Consider the following 23,403-nt stretch of genomic DNA (forward strand, 5'->3'; position numbering starts at 1 on the left):
TAGAAACTCATTTTTAAAGCAAAGGTAGAAAACTGAGTATTTGTAGAATTCATACCTCAGTACCCCTATAGGGATCGAGAGACCTTTGCTTTGGGGAAGAGGGTTGGTGGGAGATTAGGTGATTAGAGACCTTTGCAGGAAAGATGCTGACACAGTAAACATTATGTGTTTGCTTTTTACCTTCAGCTATTAATGGTTTTGGGTCTGTTTTTAATTTTTGGACACAGGACCTGTGAAGGGCGAAACATCCGGTACAGGACGTGCAGCAATGTGGTAAGTGAAGTATAGCTTTGATGTGATACAAATTGTCACATGTGACAGTCATGTCCATACCACATAAAATAATTTGGTAGTGTGATAGTAAGAATACTGTAGCTGTCTAAACTGCCTTCATACCACAGGACCGTGGGCAAACTTTTGTCAGTTTCTTGAAAATCTGGAGAGGTTATGGCATAGCATGATGCTAAAACTGTTTGGAAGGGATTGCAGCCACAGCCTTTCAAAACAGAGTGTCAGTGAAACTTCAGAATTGCTCTTTACAACCCCTCTGGCCTAATCAAGACCACTCATGTACCCTGTATTACTTTGGTAACCAGCTGGTTCACATTGGGCCATCTGTCAGGCTGCAGGATTAAGCTGTTACGGACTGAAGACAAGTTAGTAAGAGATATATGTTTCTGTTCACTTGTACCCTCCCAGCATTGGAACTCTCTTGCATGTCTCAGAAAAGCCATTTTAGATAGCCTGCACCAGTGTTTTGGCCTTTACAAAGTTTCTTGGGTTTTATATATGGTGAATATGTTATTTTATTGTATTGAAAACTATACTCACTTTATATATATTTCCGTATGAAAGATCTGTGCTTACCAAAGTGAAAGTGTGTTTTCACTGGTGAAAATGGAAATAAAGACTTTCATATGGAAAGTTTTATTGGGTGCCAAGAATAGTAAAAGCTCTCAAATTACATGAAGAAATGTCAGTTTTACCAGTAAAGATGGAAACTGAAATCAAACATGCACTGGGCCAAGCTTTCTCATGCCTGATAGGGACATATTCAGAAGCCTTTCAATAGGTGCTTTGTCTAAAAAAGTTTAAAAGTTTAAGTTAAAAAAATTAATACATTGCCTCATATTTAGCTTATATTTTCTTCAATAGACCACAGTTCATAATGAAAGAAACTGCTTCTATCTGAATAGTAGTCTCCCATGCAGTAAGACTTCTCACACTTCTTCCTCTGAAATTAGTTCTGGGTGTATTATTTATGTTCCTGAAATCTCTCATTAGTCTAGACATCTGCTTCATGAACTGACAACAACTAGAGTAGTCAATAAATAGGTCTACTGTCTGATGAACTGTTCAGTTTCCATCTCTGAGGCACTTAGGCTACACCACGGCCGTGGAGGGGATGGAAGGGATGATTTCTGCCAGTCATGTTGTACGCTGTGCCTCTGTGGAATATGACACAAAAAGAAAAAAAAAAGATACTGTTAAAGTTAGACCCATCAGTTTTGTTTTGGTTTGTGAATGCATGCACATTGTGACAGTCCTCTTCCCCTTCTCGCCTGCCCTTGTGTATGCCAAGAGCAGTGAGAAAAACCAACATCCTGCTCTGCTGCCGTGAGCTGTTCCTGGATCACCCCGATGAGAGGCTGGTGTTTTACCTGTGCTACAACCCTTATTTTGGAATCTTTGAACTTAACTTTCCAAGATAACGAATAATTTTTTTAATGTTATTTTTAGCTTAGGTTCTGTTTTGGAAATGTGCACCTGAACAATTTTCCTTCAAAATAAAACCTTGCAGTTTTGTCAGGCAATTCTTTTACATACTTTGTGTGTATTTGGCAATACTGGCTCCAGACTTCCCAACATAGCAGTGAGGCATGTATCTGCAGGACTCATGTAATTATTTCGTACCAAATGATCCAAACTGAAACTTTCAAAGTGCTTTATTATACTGAAATCAGTGACAGTTGCACTGAATTATGAAGACCCAGGACTGTATTTATGATTTTAACCCCTTTTTTTCAAATGGGTAAAGAATCGATTGTGCTACATTGCTCTTTTACTTGGTAAATGGATTAAATTAGGTTTCGTTTTGGGGCGTTTTGGTAAACTTGCAAAACTAGTAATAAATTAAACTATTCTCAAGCTTCTGACTGCATCATACTTTGACCAAGCCCTCCAAATACGGCTTTGTGTCATAAGAAAGTACTTGGCTGTATTCATTTTGCAGACATTTGATTTCAGGGGAAAGTATTTTCTATTTTTAAAGTATGTTGAGTCTTTGATTCAGATATTATGTCCTTCCTCTTAACATTACTAAACTGAGATACTGTGCACCAGTATTCACGGTATCAGTCATTGCAAGGGCACTGCCACCATGACCAGCATCAGAACTTGTAGTAGGATCCTGCCACAAGCTGTGGTGGTCCTCAGCTGAAATCCATTCTGTTACTGAATTGTGTAGCTGTACCACTGAAATACCGTTTGTCTCTTACAGAATAGTAAAAAAAAAAATCATATTTTCTCTCTCTGAAGTCTACTGTCTTTGTCTCCAAAATCCAAGAATACATACACACAAATTGGGTCTTGCAGACAGTTCATTAACCTCATAATTTGTTGCGGAATTCTGCACTGGAAAAGGCACACAATATTGCATGTATTTTTGTTAACTCAGACTTTGCCTTTTAAGATCTTCAAATGAGGAGGATGGAACTTCCAGTCTCAGTGAGACCTACATTTTCGTCTATTAGATGACAGTCTGTTTAAAGGAAAATGGGAGCAAATCCCCCCATTTCACCCCTGCAAAAGAGGCTAGCTATCATGCATTATGGAAAATGCCTTTTTGATTCTTGTGGAAATCAGTGAGTCCTGAAATACAAGCTTTCATCAGCATTAGCTTGTGCCTAACTGGAGGACTGACGTTATTGTTCATAAAATAACCAGTCTTTTTATTTTCTGCAAACTGTCTTTCTGTGAACTGATGTGTTTCTGTTTATTGACGGTCTTCTTACAGGAAAGGATGGGCACGCACATATACTAAAAACAAACTCTTTATTTCAAAGGTGAAATTGGAGAATGAGAAGAATACTTATTGGAGTCTGGCAATGAACATGTTTTCATGGGCGTTATCATTTGCAAGATTTTGCTACAGCTGGTTTTAATTCAGCCTGAAATTAAATTGGGACGGGGGGGGGGGGGGGCGGGGGGGGGTACGGGAAGAGAATGAGATAAAGAAAAAGAAAGGCAAGGGGAGAGAGTGGCGCATCTGTTTCTTCAGTGACCTCTATTATTCTAGGGATGCTGAAGCATTTTGAATAGTATAGACTAGAAGAGGGACTGATACTGTTGTCTGTAAAGCTTCTGAGCAGTCCTTCAAAGAACAAATACATTCCAGTATGTTCACCACTTGCATTGCCTGGTGTTGATCAGAAACTGGAAAGATTATGTGTATGAAGCCACATGTGTAAATAGTAAAAGAAAGAATGAGGGAATCTGAAGATGATTTAGGGTTGAATTGCATCCGCTTCTTTTCTTCTTACTATTCATATTGACTCCAAGTATGTTTCCAGCCATTTTAGAATATAATCATGGGGGGGGAGAGGGAGTAATTTGTTTTTCTTTAGAAAATTACTCTGAATGCAATGAAAACATGTTTTTGTATCTCGCTGGGTTGTTATACTAAACGTTATGCAAATAAACAAAAATCTTTCCAAACTGCAAGTAAGATATTTATACTAGTTCTTTTTTTTTTCCCAAGCTAGCATGTCTCTGTTCTGTCTTCTACATACATCCTAGTTGCCAGGCTCTCTCCACCTTTTGCACCAGGTTATCATGACACCTCTTTTTCAGTCCTTCCAACTATGCTGGGTTTTGCTTTCTTTTCCCCAATTTACATGAAAATCTATCTGAAGGTTGTTTGTTGGAATGTGTACTGTCTTCATGACTTCTCTCTTCATTCTCCTCAATTATCAAACTCCTTTTTGTGATTCAAAACACTTTATTTTCCCTGGTATTTTTCCTTTTATTGCACTGCTTTCTGAATCAGACCAGAAAAAAATGAGATGCATGAGACTGGCACTTCATGCCCAAAGGACTTCGCTTCTCATGTTTACTTGCTTATACCTGCCAGCATGATGATCATGAACACTACATAAAGATGCTTTTCAGATTTTGCTGTTTTGCATGAAAATAGATAATGCTGGAAGCTGCACAACATTACTAGCTCTTTTGACAAGGTTTAGAGCAGTTCCATTAAGCCTAAAATAAAATTTGTAGATGGTAGATCCCATTAATCAGACCACCAAAACTTGTAAACACCACCTGCAGCTCTTTTTCATATATACCTCACTTTCTTCACTTGGCTGAAATACCAACTGTAATGACATCTCCCATTTTTTGGCTTGCAGTCAGACAAGCTGCTTCCATCCCTGTTTCTTATCAGCTCATGCTGCATTTTGTACACACCAGCACCAATATTGCCCATCTTACTTTCAAAAAAATGGCACTATCTTGTTTCCATGCACCAAAACCCAGCCTGTTGGAAAGTGTCAAAATTAAATTTCCATATAAGGGCATAATTCTCAGAAGCATTGGCTTGTGTGTATGAGAAGCATCATCACCAGGTAGAATTTTTTCAGAGCTACAAAAATGATTTACAGGATTTAATTTTTCTACCCTCTGTTGGCTAGAAATGCCATGTGAAATCTTTTGCAATTAAACCTCCCAGTTTGCATTTTGCAGTAAAATTAAAAAGTAAAATATATATATAAAAAGTATAAGCACTACACATATCTCCTTACTAACACCAGATTTACTTATTGTCAGTTTATGTTTTAAGTGGAAATTCTTCCAAACTCAGATCATTTATTGTGACTACAGTCTGTTCTTCAAAATGCTGGATTTTAATAACTGCCATCTTATTTCTAAATGGATGCATTTTAAAACCTCAGTGTGTCGTCTAGTAATTATTTTTTGGTACTTGGAAAAAAGTGGTTTTAGTGTGTTGCTAATGGTAGCAGCTTTGAATTCTGGATGTGCTACCTTCTCAGCAAGCAGACCTGTGAAATTAAAAAATAGAACAAAAAAAACCCTATTGCTGCCTTTCTATGTAAATGCATCAAGAATCTTTGTAGACGAAACAACCTGGATCACTTCCATGACCGTGGCATTTCAGGACTCTGTTCAGGACAGTTGAGAACTCTGGATGATTCACAGATTTAAATTCAATATTTCTGATAATAAAATTTATTTTTGTTTGAGTATCTCTTATGGTTCTGCCAGTGTGGCACCCATGGTGCTTTTAGGAAGGTGTACTCTAATATTATGTACTTGTATTAGGTTTTGACTAAAATATTGGAAAGTTTTTCAAGCTGAAATACAAGTTACTGAATCTAATTTAAACACCTTGTTTTAATACTTAAAACAAGTATTATTGTTTATTACCTGTTATTTGCCAGAAATGGGAACATACTTTTAAAAAAGCATTTTTTTTTAAAACTTATTTTATAAATATTTCTAATGACAAATATTCTTAGAGGTTTAGATTTATACTTCACTGACTGTTTTGAGCCCTCATCTCCACTCCATGTTTATTTAATACAGAGTAGAAACATCTGCTTCTATTCCCTCATTTACTTTGTTCATATTATTTCTCTCATGCTTATCTCTGTCAGATATTCCAATGTCTTGGGGGTTTCTGAGAAAGCTATGGTATGAACCCCTCTCAATCTAAGCAGCTAAGCCTGTTCCTAACCTATTTAGGAGTTCAGAGGAGTAGACTAGTGAAGAACCTGGCTGCAAGAAACTTAATTCAAGCAGGGCATTCAACAAGGCTTCAAGGCTGAGTGGAGTTTCCATTAAATCCCTAGATCTCCTAAGTCTGTACTTCTATCTAAAGTTCTTATTTAGCCTTGGGCAAGCCCTTACTTGAGGACCTCAGGTTTTCTTTCTCAGTAGGGAAATCTGTGTGGCTGAAATGTCCTGTGTACTTCATGGAACTGGTTCAATAAGCTGTTCTGTCAGATGCTGCACAGAGTAGTCCAATTGTTAGTAATTTTTTGCACAGAGGAAAAGCTCCAGGTATAGTAAATCATTCTTGGCCTCTGCAAATATACAAGCACATATATTGTAAACTGTTTTAAGGTTCCTCAACTGTTTCCACCTATCACAGCTTAGATATGATCTTCCACATTTCACCCACTAAGTAAACTTTAAAAAGCCTGACCCTCTTTTGTCCCATGAAATCTGATCTACCTATCACCATCAAGGGACATCTGGGATTCATCTTATCTTTTCCACTGGTTTGTTGATGAACAGAAATTGTTTTGAATGGGATTCAAACATGGCAAAACTCCATGGACCTTATGAATTACAACAGGGTCAAATAGGAGGTCAAGTTAAAAAAAAAAATTTTGGATGTGGGGAAGTGAATAAAGCCGTAATAATATGGACAGCGTTAGGTGCCTAAGAGGTGAAGACGAAACTCCTGTGTTTATTTTAAAATAGGTTTCATACATCAAAGGGTTTCTGATCATCTTTAAAATGATATATATATTCATTGCAGCAGAGGAAATCTTGACCTGATAGAATGAATGGAGATTATAGGTATCCAGCACAGACCCAGTGTTTCAAGAATGTCTCATGAGCCTTCACAAGCTAAAGGTCATGAAACAGCCATGTAGGACTCACAGAGTTAGAGGAGGAACAGTTGTTTCCTATTCACTTGAAATTTTCTTCCCTAAAAAGCCTTAATGAATAGGAAGCTTGAACATAAATGGACTTAGATGAAACTTTCAAGTTTATTAGTTCTTTCTGATTCTTCAAGGAGTGCAATGGCAGTGGTTCCTCATATCTACAGGGGCCCACAGGTAATTTCCAGACGAAAACAAAACTGGTAAGATTTGAATATAGCACTAAAGCTGGCATAAGCTGAAGCAGGACTGTAGTGGTTTTGCGGCCAGATACCAGTATTGCTGCATGCTCCAAGCCAAACACAGGCCATGCAGATGTGGTTAGCAAAATACCTCACAGAACTACATAACCCATGCAAAGATATGCTCCCTTGGGTTCACTGCTACACTGACTTGGCCCATGACTTCTGGCTGTCTCAAAGTGTGGGCACAGCCTTGTCTGTCAATGTGTTGTGCAGGCAGACGAACTGCATACTCTTAGATACCTTCCAGGATCAGACCCTTAGGTGGAGTAAAACGTAACTGCAGTCAGGCCAATGAAGCAGTGCTAGCTGGCAGCTGTAGAGGATCCACTTCCACCAAGCCCCCATGAACACACCAAAAGCAGGCTGATTTTTTTAAAAGGGGAAAAGACTTTGTGGAGTCCAAGTCTATAGTTTCTCCTGTCCAAGAGCCAGCACTGTAGAAATGATGCACAGGAATACTGTCTCAAAACGGCAAACACTCATCTAAAGGTGTGCAAAGTGTCTAGAAGAAAATAGCAATTTACTGCTTGAACAAATATGCAACAAAACACTGGCTTTCCCTCCTCTATTATTTAAGCAACTAGAATACTTATTTATAGGCTGTGAGCTTATATCTGTCTTTCATTATATGATTGCACAAAGCCCAGCATGAAGAAGCTGTGTTAGATATATAACACAAACAATAAATAGTAAGTTTAAAAAGCAAAAAAACCACCATGGACAAGACATTAATAAGCAGTGTCAAATTCTGTATAGCTCCTACTTTTTCAGTCTCATTGACCTGTGTCTAATGATGGGTAATATTTGTACCACTACTTATCTTAACATTGTCCACTTTGGTTTAAAAAAATATTACATTACACAGGTTATGCGGGTGTTGTATGTGTAGGTGTATAGTTCTCCCTTGAGGGAAAGGAATCTTCAAGGCCTTCGAATAGGTTTAGGGTTCAGGATTTTAGTAAAAGAAAAGTGGTGGGTCAGACTGTGACCCTTTTTCATATCTGTATGCCAAGATAAGTATGCATGTCTGTGTTTCTGACTGCTTGAATGTATTCTTTGAATGGCTTCAAGTATCACATGAAAACTCTTTTAAACACAAGCTCTACTATTTAAATCCATTGTTTTATTTTGATCATGATATCAAAGACTGAAAGTATTTAACATCAGTCCTGGTCACCTGCCGTGTCCTGAAAGCTAATTATGTTGACTGTACATTTTTTCTTTCTTTGATTTAAATATAAAATCCAACACAACAAACATAGTATTGAATACTGTACAAAGCAGGATTGTGAACCCTGTATGTCATGTGATTTATTGGGCCTTTCTGTCTTTGTAAAAATAAAGCTATTGCAAGCCAGGAAGTTTCGAAGGTAGAGCCAAGCTTGAACCAAACAAGAGAGTTGGCTTGGATCTCTGCAACAAGCCTAAGCCAAGCCAATAGACCTGACTGTATTCACTTATGGACAGAAAAATTCAGAGAAGGGTATGCACCAGAAGATTTTGTGGCAGGAAATAAAGCCACAGTGTTCCTCTTTGCTTGTCTCTTCCCTATTTGAAAATAGAGCTAAACCAGATCTTGGGTCAAGCTGTAAAGGTCTTGTTCATCCTCTGTTTAAAAGCTGAACATAAAGACCACTTTTTCTCTAACTACACAGCTGTAGAGGAGTAATGAATTTCCCACATATTCTTCAGATCTCTTCACTCTGCTCTGCTGTCCAAACTTTGCCCTGTATCAACAGTTTGCCCAGATCACAAAAAGGGCCTGATTGCCTCTAAATTTTTCTGGAAATTTTAAAATCAAACAGAAATACTTCCAACATTTTTTTTAATCTTCCATAACATATGAATAGAAAAACTGCCTGCTGTCTAAGTCCAGCAGTAAAAAAACAGTTACGAGCTTGGAAGGATGAATGAGCTCTGAATTATTGTTTTTTGATACATATTTTTCTAGAGCAAGATTTAGCTCAAATCCTTTTTTTCTTTTACACCTTAATCCATTTAACCTTTTGTAGCAGGAACATTATTTTCTTGCACTTGGACAGCAGAACTTTTGACTGGAGCTTGATCCATTACTTTTGGGCTGTATCACACTGAAATATAAAGCAAATTAACTGAAAATTTGCTCTCACAGTGCAAAGAAAATTAGCTGAAGATCTGTGGCTTAAGGCCATGGCTTGTATGTGTGTATAGTTCACTACAAGAAATGTTGAGAGTGGTGTGATCCAACATCATTCAACATTCAAACAAAACAGGCATAACCACATTGCTACTAGGAGAGGCCAGATTGGTTATCCTGGGTGTGAGCCAAGGGTATACAAATGGCAAATTTATAGCCAAGATTCTGACAATTTCCTTCAGGAGGAGATTTGAAAGCTTGATCTTTAAGACAGGTTATATTTTAGACCTTAATACTAAACAATGGTCCTTTAATGTCATAAAGTCACACAGCCCCCATGCCATTCATATTGAAAGCTGTACTCATCTGCCCTACTTAAAAGAAGCAGAAAAACGTTAGTGAACGACGGTGTAGAAAAAGGTCTGAGAAACAGAGGTGATTATTTAAAGCTCAGAAGAGATATTTTGCCTCAGTAGCAGCAAGACTTTCCTAGCTGGGAGGATGAGATCTGTGAATAAGGTTGTCATTAATGATACTTGAATTTCTGTAGGATTAAGTAGTTTGAAGACAGAGAATATAGGCATCTTATAAGGATATTGTCTAGTTATGTGGTTGTATATACATCAAAATCCTTCCCTATCAAGCCTATAATCAACATTTATGATTGTTTATAAAAAAATATTACAGTCCTCAAACAAAGGCTATAACAGGTATTCATTTCACCTCATATTTGACCAGGTATCACTGACTCACCTCATATTTGACCAGGTATCATTGAGGAGCAGATTGCCTTACAGCAGCAACGTGGAGGACTACGGGACCTTAATAACCTGAGGCAGCCGTATTGCCAACATTTGCTTTTTTGTCACAGTTCTTACGATGTTTAATATTTTTCCTAAAGCTTAGATCCTGTATTCCCGTAACTCTGTGAGAAATTCAGGTTACTTCTAAAAAAAACAATGGATCTCTAGCCTTTGTGGTTGCTTGCACAGGAAAACTTGAAATATCATTCTTCAAGGATCAAAAACTGCAAAGGAAGTAAAAAGATCTCATGTTTATTTTGCCTGAAGTCTCATGATTTTGAAGCTCTTCTTGCACCCTTGAGAATCTGACTCATGATTTTCAGTGTTAAATGATGGCAAGAAAGTATATATGGGTAAGAAAAGCTTCACATTCTCATCAACAAGAGACTTGAAGTATTATGAATGGTGTTTGTTTTTTATATCAGGTGTACAGGGTTTGGAGTAGGGTTTATATGCCTCACAAACCTCCTGAAGGATTAACAAAGGGGCTTTTTAAAGGTCTTCCCAGTAAAATAAGTAAGTTGGTAATTATGCAAGTTATGAAATTTTAAGTTAAAGAAGTGCATATATGTATCATATTTTCCTGATTCTTGTTGCCCTACCAACTGATTTAGGTCACTGAGGCAAAAAAAAAATATAGTAAGGAGAGCTTAAATAAACAAAAAATTAAATAATGTAATTCTTCTTTCTTTCTCTTCAAACAAAGAGGAAAATTTGACTGTGCACACACACTTCTCCGCATATGTGCACACGTGGAAAGAGATTCAGCAAGAGTATTTCAGGTCTGTGGTTAAGACACATACAGTGCATTTCTTATGTCCCAAGCATATTTACACACGGTCTTGATGTTCTTTCAATACTTTTGCAGAAAGAAGAAAGAAAGGTATAATTATCCAGTTGAATTATGTGTGGCTGTAGCTATTTCAATCAGTCTTCTCTGTCTAAACAGAAAAATTCTACATCTGGCAGCTGTGGAGTGCAGCCAAATGCATGGTACTGCGACTGGCTGTCCCAAATAGACCTGCTGACCTTTTCTTCTTTCTTTTCTGCAGGACTGCCCGCCAGAAGCAGGTGATTTTCGTGCCCAGCAGTGCTCTGCTCACAACGATGTCAAGTACCAAGGACAGTTTTACGAGTGGCTTCCCGTCTCCAATGACCCAGACAACCCATGCTCATTGAAGTGCCAGGCCAGAGGAGCTGCTCTGGTTGTGGAGCTGGCGCCGAAGGTTCTGGATGGGACCCGGTGCTACACTGAATCCCTGGACATGTGCATCAGTGGCTTGTGCCAAGTAAGGAGAGATGCCTTACCCTAACGCCTTTGCTCACGACTCCTCCCCTCAGATCTCTCTCATGCATTCATTTTCTCTCCTTGTCCATACTTGTAGCATTTTAGGGTCTTCATTTCAATCATCTGTTTTCATTATTGGACTTCTTCTACCTTTTTGGGAAGAGGTGTACAAATTCAAAGGTTAATTTCTCACATTATGCTATTTCCTTGGGATTTTTCTGAGGAACGTATTCTCAGGTATTGAACTGTTTTTTATAGTTAGCTGCAGTAGCAGATCTCATTTCAAATCACCATAAGGAAATACTATTTTTATTTTTAATTTGGACATACCAAAGTTTGCAGTCTATGAAATTACATTATTTTTGAAGATTATTGCTCCCTGTAAGTCACAAACCACGTAGCAGTATATGTGGTACTAAACTGTAAAATTTGCATTGATTTGCTGCAGGACTCATCAAGCAGCTACATCTCCTTGGGCCTCAGCTTCCCTGCTTGTTAAAAGTGAGATATGGGGACTTTTTAAACCTTCACTTCGCAGTCCATAGAGACCTATTGATCATTCAACCAATTTGTATGCATCCAGGTTTTTTTTATATTACCTTTGTGCCTTTGTTTATATATTGCTATGCTTTTGAACCTATCTACATCAGACTTTAGTCTCCTGAACCACATGTAGATTACAGGTTGGTGGAGAGGAGGACATTTGCGCCATCTCTGTTAAGTACTGAACACACCCGAATCTCAGAAAAAGCTGAGTCTAGATTCATGTTTCAGTGCCCAGTCTCCTTCAAATCTGTGTAGATTTGTTGGCTTTCTAGTGTATTTTCAGCCACTTTATGTGCCTTTGGAAGCTTTCCTCCCTGTTTCCTTTCTCCTTGATTTTCTGTTCTGAGCCAGAAGCAGTCTTGCAGTAAATGAAACAAAGTAGGCAGTTAATGGGATAATCTCATTTGTGATCTGAAGGCAATCATCTAGACTGCTTGACCTCAGCCAAGTGCACAAGGTTCTCAAAATTCCAGATTACCTAATGAGGCAGACTAATTTCAGTCTTCTTTTGTGTTTTTTAATCTTTTAAAAACATAACTAGAAGCACAGAAATCTGGATGGGAAATGGATTCAAAGTATTCTGCCTGTAGTGGCCTAGAAATTAGGAGCAGTGCATTCAGGCTCTGTGTAAGGCTGATTTCTGGTTTGGTCCAAACATTTCTTCTTTCCGAGAAACCCTTGCACTTAGGAACAGAGCCCATAAGCATCCATTACTGAAACAAGCTTATTTGCATTCTCATGACACTTCTTACTCCTGAAAGGCTGAAGGTAACTGCACTATTACAACTATGAAGACTGATGTTACTTCTTAATTGTCTCCATGGTTAAGGAAAGCATTTTGAAAATAGACAAGTACACTAACACTGGTGTCCCTGAGGAATTTCAGTTAAACTAAACCATTCTTTAAATGCCCTAGAATGGTAGAATAATTTTTAATGCATAAACACAATGACTGTATTTTCCATCGTCTTCAGCATTCACTTTCTTCATCAACATTTTCCATATACTTTACAATTGCTGCATCATTTTTTAGGATGGCCAAAAAAGATCTTAAAATATAAATGTTCATGCTGCATCCCTCTCAGTGAATAATTTTGTATTTTGGGGTATGTTAAATTTAAAGTAACTCGAAGTGTTCTTGTCACAGTGCATCCCTGCTAGCCAGTCATATATTTATGATAGTAGAGGTACTGCATTATAAAGTTCATAACTAGATTTGCCCTAATTGTATGCTTTAGGACAGCAGCTGCTTTACTATCTATCACAGCAATATCTAATACTACCTAAGCAGTTCAGAAAGGTAAACAGTATTAAATTTTCCAGAATTAATGGTGAACCTTCTTTGAAAGCAATGTTCTTCCACGGTCTCTATAAAGGGTGCTTTAAAAGAATGAGAAACCATAGTATTATGGATGAACGAAGTGGAGCATTCTGAACAAGCTATCTTCTACAAGCATGAAGTGAATGCATGTAAATTTCAGGTGAGATAAAATATGATCTTAGAAGTTATTTCTATGAATTTGCAGTAGTAGCTGCTGGCTACCACTTCCCTAAAATGGTTAACACACTCTAAACATAACAATCACAGGTCTCAGTAGTTTGTGAGAGTTCATAGTGATCCTGGGGGTTCAGCAACATTTTCATTAGATGTCTCTGGAACTGCATGATTTGGGGCAGTGCAATAGACAGCTGTAATAATACAAAAGCATGGTTTGTCACAACTGAAAAAAATGCAGTATCCTGAGATTTGTATTTAGTCTAAGGTCCTGAAGACTAATAAGTGAAATTATATTTGTTAACAGGTTCTTTGCAAGAAGTAAATACACTATCTCGGGGATAAAGAGGTGACCCACCTAGTGGATGAGGGAGAGGCTGTGGATGTTGTCTGCCTGGACTTTAGTGAAGCCTTTGACAGCGTCTCCCACAGCATTCCCCTGGAGAAACTGGCGGCTCATGGCTTGGATGGGTTTACTCTTTGCTGGGTGAGGAACTGGCTGGATGGCCAGAGAGTCATGGTGAACGGTGTTAAATCCAGCTGGCGGCTGGTCACAAGCGGTGTTCCCCAGGGCTCCGTTCTGGGGGCAGTCTTGTTCAATACCTTTATAGATGATCTCGATGTGGGAATTGAGTGCTCCCTCAGTAAGTTTGCAGATGACACCAAGTTGGGAGGGAGCGTTGATCTGCTGGAGGGTAGGAGGGCTCTGCAGAGGAATCTGGACAGGCTCGATCGATGGGCAGAAGTCAACTGTATGAGGTTTAATAAGGCCAAGTGCCGGGTCCTGCACTTTGGCCACAACAACCCCATGCAACGCTACAGGCTTGGGAGGGGTGGCTGGAGAGCTGCCCGGCGGAAAGGGACCTGGGGGTGCTGGTTGACAGCCGGCTGAATATGAGCCGGCAGTGTGCCCAGGTGGCCAAGGCCAACAGCATCCTGGCCTGTATCAGAAATAGTGTGGCCAGCAGGAGTAGGGAAGTGATTGTGCCCCTGTACTCGGCACTGGTGAGGCCGCACCTTAAATCCTGTGTTCAGTTCTGGGCCCCTCACTACAAGAAGGACATTGAGATGCTGGAGCATGTCCAGAGAAGGGCAGCAAAGCTGGTGAGGGAGCTGGAGCACAAGTCTTATGAGGAGCGGCTGAGGGAACTGGGGTTGTTTAGTCTGGAGAAGAGGAGACTGAGGCGAGACCTTATCGCTCTCTACAACTACCTGAAAGGGGGTTGTGGCGACGAGGGCGCTGGTCTCTTCTCCCAAGTAACCAGCGATAGAACGAGAGGAAATGGCCTCAAGTTGCACCAGGGGAGGTTTAGATTGGATATTAGGAAAAATTTCTTTACTGAGAGGGTGGTCAGGTATTGGAACAGGCTGCCCAGGGTGGTGGTGGAGTCGCCATCTCTGGAAGTGTTCAAAAAACATGTGGATGTGGCACTTCAAGACATGGTTTAGGGAACATGGTGGTGCTGGATTAATGGTTGGATTTGATGATCTTGAAGGTCCTTTCCAACCTATTGATTCTGTGATTCTGCGATTCTGTATTTTCTGGATAGCTCAAAGCAAAATTGCTGAAAGCAACCCTAAGTTTGCCATCCTAGTGGGCTTGCATTGATCCAAATATTATTTAACTGGGTCTTTATTACAGGGAAGTATATGGACTTTCATAGTGTGTTCTGATTACATCCCTAGGTATGATTTTTTTACACTGTAGTTGGCAACCAAGAAGGAATTTAATTTCTTTCAGCTAGAATATTTTGTAAAACATATAAACACACCTATTCAGTCACAGTCTGTGCAAGAATCTTGAATGAGTAAAAGTCACATTAAGATCAGTGTATGCTTATGTAAACATAGTGCATTTTCCCAGTGGATTAAATTGTGTCAGCTCTCTGAACTAACCACAGAGGTATTTCTTACCATGTGAGATTTGGGCCAGCCCGTGGCCTGTTGTGTGCTCACAAGCTGTTAATGGTTATTAATGGCAGAAATGAAGGGTTAGTTGTATTGCCTTCCATGTGCCTCCATGCTCTTTCCTGGTTAAAAGGTGCTGGTTTTCACTCTTGTTGGCAAATACATATTTGTTCACAAGATGCAACATTTGGAAATTACAAGACCCCTTTCTCATATTTATCCCTTCATTTTTCATGTTGTTTGGAGGTTTAAAATTACCAGTAGCTTAGTGGCATATTTATGAGTCTTTGTTTAATTACTGATTATTGAGCTAAAGTCTTTGTTTTACATGTTGGTCACCTAGCAGTTAAAGTCAGAAGAGACTTCTAATTGTATTCAGGACAAGGAAAGCCACCTTTGTGTGTGGAACAAGCTGAATCCCTGAATCTTTGATTCAATTAAGAATATGGTTAAAGATTCTTAAAAAGATGTTTAAATTATTTTTGTTTACAGAGGTAAGGTATGGGAGAGGTTATGCAGCTGCTCATTCAGATATGCTTCATGGCACAGGGCGGTACACATGACTGTACCAGTTCAGGAATCATGCAAGCTGTGTGTCTCTTACCTCTCCCCATGTTATAAATACATAAATATAAATGTATTTATCTTCAGTGAAGAGATGGGCTGTATCTTGTCATTGTCTTTTGTGTAAAACAGCTAAGAAATTAATGGGAACTAATGGCCGAGCATTGTCTTTTTCTTTCTGGAGTTTTACTTTTAAATCCATAGGTGACAGAGATTGAGCAACGCCATTTTTCAAATTAAAAACCCTTTTTGTAATACCTTTTACTTCTTAATCATCTTGTTCCTCCTTGACATTTTAAATTCCTTTCCAGATGGATATCTGTGTTATTTGCGTCCCTTTTCTTCCTCCTTTTCTAAAGAAATACAGATTACTTCTCAGTTGTAATCTTTTGGTATAATGCAACTAGCTTGAACCACCACGCTGAAGTCAATTGAATGCTCTTTAAGAGAAATAGGGCTTCAATGTCCCACATTAGGAAATGTCTATATGGGGATCCAGAGCACGACACATTTTAAAACTCCCAATTTCTAGTTTTGTTTTCCATGTTTTTAAAATAAATATTTATACTTTAAATCTTTTATTGTTTTTTTGGGGGGAATAAGAAATTTCTGCACACAACAGTTGGAGTAACAAAGTTGGGGTTACTGGTCTCACTTTGCCAGTGATCCTTGTTTGCACCTGTGAAACTCGGAAGAAATTGTCTACACTTTGTGGAAGTAGCATTTCTGACTCACTAATGATTGTACACACTGAAGTAAAGCAAGAATTTCCTGCTCACCTTCACATTTACTGAGGCCAAGGTCTTGAAAAAACTTATGTCTCCAATATTAGCAGTAAAAATTCATTGTTTATATATTGCATATTTACTATCGTAATGATACATTTCTATGTCAGAAAAACTGACAGTTCTATTCCTTTTAAAATATCTCATGTTATGCTTTTATTTGAAATTAAGGTTGTCCTTTCTCATCACACTTTACATCATCACTGCAACAGAGGGAATCACTGTACTGAGCACGTGTGTTAGAACACTGATTTCTCCACTCTGCATCATGCAGCTCACACTTAATGCTTAATCTCTGAAAAGGAGATCACATGGATCTTTTTGGGATTTTTCCTTCATTTTTTCCTCTTTTTCTTATTTCTTTTCCTCCCTCCCTCCCCCCCCCCTTCCTTCCTTCCTCCCTTCCTCCCTTCCTCCCTTCCTCCCTCCCTCCCTCCCTCCCTTCCTCCCTCCCTCCCTCCCTCCCTCCCTCCCTCCCTTCCTCCCTCCCTCCCTTCCTCCCTTCCTTCCTTCCTTCCTTCCTTCCTTCCTTCCTTCCTTCCTTCCTTCCTTCCTTCCTTCCTTCCTTCCTTCCTTCCTTCCTTCCTTCCTTCCTTCCTTCCTTCCTTCCTTCCTTCCTTCCTTCCTTCCTCCCTTCCTCCCTTCCTCCCTTCCTCCCTTCCTCCCTTCCTCCCTTCCTCCCTTCCTCCCTTCCTCCCTCCCTTCCTCCCTCCCTTCCTCCCTTCCTTCCTCCCTTCCTCCCTTCCTTCTCTTTCTCCCTTCCCTTCTGTTTTTTTCTCTCCTTCTTGCTCTATTTCTTTCTCTTTTTCTTTCTCTCTTTCTTCTTAGTTAACTTAAAAGAGCAGAAGCTTTTGCACCTGTGCTATCTCTCTTCTCCATTTTTTTGCAGGTTTGAAAGGTGTTGTGTTTTTCCTTTTTTTCTTGTGTGAGAAGGCTGCACAAGCAGAGGGTAGTGGCAAACTCTTCAGAAAGAATTAAAATTGCTGTCACGTGCTGGCAGGAACTAAACTGAGTAGCAGTAGATTTTTTCCACCCTCTAATTTCCTTCTATTCTAGTAAACTGTACTAAAACTTCTAGCAAGTTTAAACTAAGGTGGATATTTTTAGGCAAAAATGTGATATTTAAATTGAATGACTGCTTCTAACAGGGATTTGGTCTGATTTCTGAGACATCCATTTCTCAGTCGTCTGAGGGGTCAGACAGACAGGCAGCTGCCACCACTCTCTGTTTTCCAAGGGGCTCCTGCTCCAGAGGGGTTATTCCAGACCACAGTACTATGAGTGGATTGTTGGAAATTCACCTGAAGAAAATTTCTGTCATATTTCATTCATTTCATTACACAACATTCTGGTGAAGAACCAGCCTTATATGGTGCTCACCAAAATCATACTGTAATTTGGTAAATGTTTGGACGACTTCTCTATTTCTGTGATCACCAATTCATTTCTTTTGCTCTCTGTCACCACACAATTTTTTATCCTCTCTTACCTGGTGACTTCATTTGGTTGTGGACTGTGACCTTTCCTGACACGTCCCCGTCACTGCCTGACCTATGTCTAGCTGGGCGGTTTCCGTTCCTTGTTCACTCGAGCAGCGGCGGGTTGGCGCAGCCGGCTCTTCCCTCACACCTTCACACTTCGGGTTCTAGACAGGTGCCAGCCACATTGCAGCACCGGGCAGAGGAACAAGGCCCTTCATGCTCTGAAAGGCCTCTGTCCCAAACACCAATAATCCATGAAACCCACTGGGACTTTTACCAATGGAAACAAAATCTCCCTCCTGTTATCCATTTTCCCTGCCACAATCAAAAAAATCTTGGATTTCTCTCTCCATTTCTGCTGAAGGGGAAATATTCCATTTTCATTTTTGGCTTTTCTATTTTCATTATCCCTGTCACATGTTCTTCCTGTTACCATAGTCTTTGTACTTGGTTCTCTCTCAGTTTAATTTCTGTCTTCTGCTTGTGTGAATTCCATAAATCTTCCTTCTATTAACTCTGTCAAGAAAGAACAAGAAAATCAGGCTTTGCTTTCTCAGATGGGGGATCAAGGACTGTCCAAAGCTGCTTCTATCTCCAGTACTAATGGCAGAATCTGTATGTTGCTGTAGCACCAGATTAGGATTTTTTAAAAATAACTATTATGTTTTTTGTTAAATATGTGGCCAGACAGTAAGATGCTGTGCAATGTTTCCAAAAAGTGGGTCTCATCAATATCATAGCCAAATCTTTACCTGATGTCATTGAGTATTGCCTCACTGAAGTCACATTCATGGATGAGATGCTTACAGTTTGGGTAGTCCCTTTTATTTACCCATGTGGAATGACCCTCCTCTCCCGCTGTCCTTTCCTCCTCCGCAGCCCAGTAATCCCAGCTTCACAGGAACCAGGAAAGTGAAAATACAGCAGTTTCCCTGTCCACGCAGAATCGCTGCCTCCCCTCCATTCTCTGAGGCATTTACTCTTTTCACATATTTTTCTTTTTTCTTTTGGCCTGAAAAACAAACCACAGTGAAGTGTCTTGCTTTAAAAGTTTCAGCCACAGCACAGGACAACAAGAGTCCTTCTCTGCAAAAAATCATGACAGCCTCTACAAAGCTTATGTCATTGTTATATTGAAAGGTTAGACATTGAAAATGCCCATAACCAGAACACTCCCTTTAGCTAACTGCTGGAAGGGTGCAACTGTGTAAGTTCTCCCATCAAACACAGAAAGTGCAGCCACTGTCTCTGAAAGATAGTGTATATTTTATTGCAAAAACCTGAAAAAAAGAATGATGCTACAATTAATAGCAACATTTAGTTGAATGGTGCCTGTTAGACAGTCAAAGACTGTCTTACTAGCCCAAGAAATTGATGAGATGTGTGTCTGGGATGTGTTAAACACTGACTGGTTTCTTATATATACAGGTGTATAAGACCTATTGATTCTTTTAAATTTCTCCAAAGAATCAAGATAAAAGAGGTCTACTTTTGCTTTCTGTTATTTCAACATAAACCTGGAATAATTTTGCAGCAGTCTCAGACCATCCTGCTCTTGAAAAACCAACTCTGATCCTAATTGTATGAGTATTATTCTTATTATTACTACTACTATTGTTGTTGTTTTTATTAAAGGCCATGAAATTATTTGATATATATGGTGGAATAACAGAACGTATCATATTATAGCTCAAATAGCAGGATTAAATCCAATGAAAAAAAAAAAGCTGGTCATTTCTAAGAAGGCCTTAAGTAAGTTTGTTACTACAAAAAGATTGTTCAGGATTGGAAAAGCCCCTTTTGTTCCTCTCCCAAAACTGCCCATCTTCCTCCATCACATTCTTTCAATTTTAGAGGTTGTTAGTTAAAGAGAACGGCATCCCAGAAATACTTACAGATCTACTACCAAATACTACTATAGGTAGTTTTAACTCTTCTGATTTATTGGTTCCTAAGATTTTTTCCTGCTGAGCTGCATAGTGAATTCAAGTCAGCTGACAACAAGCTCAGTTTCCGTAGCTACTTTCACAGACAGTGAAAAGTACCTGCAAAAAAGTGGACAGTCTATGGACCCCAGTATACTATGCATACGGGCTGAAAAACACTGATTTTAAAAAACATTAGAAAAGGTGATTTAATAAAATGCAATGGTTTGCTAGGGCTTGTATATATTTGAAATCAGTATTGCAATAGAACTGTAGCCAACAAAAATCAGTTGAATTTCCAAAGCTGTTGTTCATCTCAAACTGAGGCAGCGCATTCACTGTGTTAAGAAAATTTTGCCAGAAGTGTGTTGAGGATAATTTCATACAGCTTCTTCACAAATAAAACATATTTGTTTCAAATATTAGCAGTAAGTACTGTTGCTCACTATTTTGATGTTACTTATTGCTGCTATAAATTAATTGTGAATTGAGAATCACCAACTCTAAAAATATCCTTAATGTAAGGGAAAAATTACCTTCTGGATGGTCATATGCTGCGTTGTTCTGTAGGGTTTGGAGATTTGATAGGTGAAATAGTAACATACAAATACAAAAAATGTGATAAATGGGAACATCTGTCATTATACAGGGGTTTAAAACTTAGACACCTGATCTTTTCCTATATCCTACTTTGCAGACTTTTTTGCAGACTTTTCTGCAGTGAAGATATATTTTGTTAAACAGTTTTTCCCACTGTAAAGTTGCCAAATTATTATGTTCTATATACATACACATATTTAAATGTCTATATATATACACATGTGTGTGCTTCTAATTTTTTTCATCAGAGCCAGAGTCTACACTGCCTGCTGCATAATGTCGTAAGGGTGGAAAAATCTGCTCTCTGCTCTCCTTTAACTAGATTAACTATATCGCCTGTCTATCATGATTTCAGGATGCACAGTTTCTCTTTCTCCCACCCGTCTACAAAGTGTTGCTGCACAGATCCTTCCCTGTTTCCAGCTCAGCCCAAGACACAGAGCTAATCAGGATAACACTGTCGCTTAACGCTGTGTTTGGTGTGTTTGGTGCATGGATATTGTACTCGCTGGCACAGTAAACCCGCTTGGTACGAGTAAAACGCAGATTTTAAGAAACATAGATTAGGTGGCCACCTCCGCAGGCTCGTGAAGGCTCGTGAAACTGCCTCAGGCCCCGGCTGCCCCTGTGGGGTGCGCCGGGGCCACTGCTGCAGGAACTGGCAGCTGGGCCAGTGGCCCTTCCTAGTCACTCCTTAGCTTGGGACCCGTTCGTGTTGCATGCCCTCCTCAGACCCTTCAAGTCAACTCCAGTTTTGAGGAAGGAGAAGGCTAGGTCTCTTTCGCACCCTTTCTGAAGCCCTGGAAAGAAATGGCCTGCCATTTTCCACCTCGCAACACTCATTGCTCCAACATTAGAGACTATTCTCATCTGTGCTTGTCTACTGGTAACACTGGGGATCATGTACTGATTTTGACAAGATCCCATTTTTCTGCACTTTAATTTGGCATATTATCTAACTGTAAAAACTCTGAGACAATAATTTCCAGAAAGAGACTTTTACCTGTGTTGCTGTTTTACATTCACACAAGAGGACTGAAAGTGCCTGTCATTTGCCCACTTGATGGCAAAGCAGAGAAACAAACTGCCTTTGTTCCATTAATTCTCTACAAACAGGCTTCATTTTTGTTTCTACCAGTGGGTATTCATTTTTAGAGGCATTCAGTCCCCCCATGACAGCTTCCAGTAATGATCTTCTTCTTCTGCCAAGACTATAACAGAAGTCAGGTTAAAACAAAGGAAAGCAGTGGGGAAAAAAAGGTCTAGGTATTTACATGTTGCTGGGATTTCAGTCTCCTGTAGTTCAGTTATTTCTGGCTACAGTTCGTAGTTGTCTTTTTTTTTCTTTTTTTTTTTTTCCTGAGCTACAAAACACCAGAAGAAAAATGCAAAAGGTGTAATAATAACTGTATTATTTAGGCAAGAGGGTGGCTATTTTTCCTCAGACATGTAGAAGGCATAACAACAGGATCAGTTCTAAGCTGTCTTTCAATATAGTCCAGCCTTTTGGCATGATGATTATAATGGCTTTTCAATTTCTCATCTCTGCACTGAGCTCCTCGGCCTAAATGCTCGGAATGAATCCATCTTATTTTAGAACGTGTTGAAACATACATGGCTTCTGGGGGAGATAACATTTCAGAAAGTACCGAATTCTTGATTTCTGATGGTCAGGTGCTTTTGAACTGTCAGGCTGAACAGCTGAACTGCTGTTTGAACTTTTTGTCTAATATTCTCTCTCCTCATCTACCTCATGTTCTGTGGATAACAAATCTTAATTTTGTTTTCTTGTTGATGAACTTCATTGTTCCGAGATGAAAGAAGTAGCTTTTCCCCCAGCATGACATCCTTCCAACACACAGAAAGGAGTGGGGTGGAGAACCTAATGACTCATGAGTGTAATAGCCAAATGCTTAAATTGCTATCAATGTGCCAGGTAACAACATTTTTGTGGCAGAGAGCGTCAAGGAAATGGGGATGTGTTTATTGTGTGAAAGAATCTGCATTTGCATTATTAGAACTCCACTCCCCTGCCCTGAGCTACCAGTTTTCCACTTTATGGTCCAACAGAGATTGGCACAACTGTGGAGGTATTTTGTTCTAGTCTTTCAGCAGAAATAATACCTGCTGTTACTCCCAAGTAGACAAAATGTCTGCTGTGGGTACGTCTTTGACCAGCAGCACACAGAGTGCCCTCCCCACCTTTGCTGGGCAGGGAAGCACATTGTAATTTGCGGGCTTAGCAAAAAGAAGAAATTCAAAAGAGCAGGTTGGAGACTCCTAAGAGTGCTGTTACAGTCACCAGGACGTCACCTGTGTCTATGTATTTCCTTAGCATGCCTAAAAACCTGAGGTGTGTGGAGTGGCACAGAGGGTTTAGTGCTGTGTGAAGACAGCAGTATGTCCACACTAGCTGGGCAGTTTCGACAGTACCCACCAAAACACGTGTAGTTCTCACTGAAGACTGTTACTGGCTTCTAGTTACTGGGAAGATCCAGGACAGGAGGGACGCAGGCGTTTTAGCTAGTCTCTGCTGTCATCCCAAATGTCTTCTCGTAAGAGCCTGCATGCACTCCTCTTACACACTGAGCAGCAGGTTGGAACACCATATAGACTAAGCAGTTTCAGCAGTGGCTTGGGGACATGCAGTCTCTCTCAAGTAATTGTGTGTGAAGTCTGTTCCTTGGTAACACAGATTATGTGACTGCCTGAAGCACCAGAACATCTGTGCTGGCACTGGTAGTAGCAAGGCAATGCAGCCGGATCCCCATTGATCCAGCCAACAGAGGACCGGCTCCTGTCAGCAAAAGAAGCTTGTCTGAGAGAAGGAGGCTTGTACACCCAACAGAAGAGAGGTGTGAGTGGCAATATCAAGCATGTCATGAAGTCACCAGAGCTGACAAAGCATCACAGTCAAATGTAATGTGTCACGAGTGCCAATTAAATGCTTTTACA

At 39.6% G+C, this 23,403-nt stretch overlaps 1 protein-coding gene across 1 annotated transcript in view; it reads left to right on the forward strand.

Moving 5' to 3' along the window:
• ADAMTSL1 (ADAMTS like 1) overlaps nucleotides 1–23,403 on the forward strand; it is a gene marked incomplete at both ends in the record, with an annotated part of 200,758 nt that overhangs the window by 29,306 nt on the left and 148,049 nt on the right. Inside the window, 2 exons of the mRNA XM_082013297.1 lie at nucleotides 228–273; nucleotides 10,909–11,145. Of these exons, the coding sequence (XP_081869423.1) occupies nucleotides 228–273; nucleotides 10,909–11,145 (283 nt within the window). The remainder of the gene's footprint in view (nucleotides 1–227; nucleotides 274–10,908; nucleotides 11,146–23,403) is intronic.

Source organism: Phaethon aethereus, assembly GCF_964289735.1.
Source record: "Phaethon aethereus genome assembly, chromosome: Z".
In the NCBI taxonomy this organism is placed as follows: Eukaryota; Metazoa; Chordata; class Aves; order Phaethontiformes; family Phaethontidae; genus Phaethon; species Phaethon aethereus.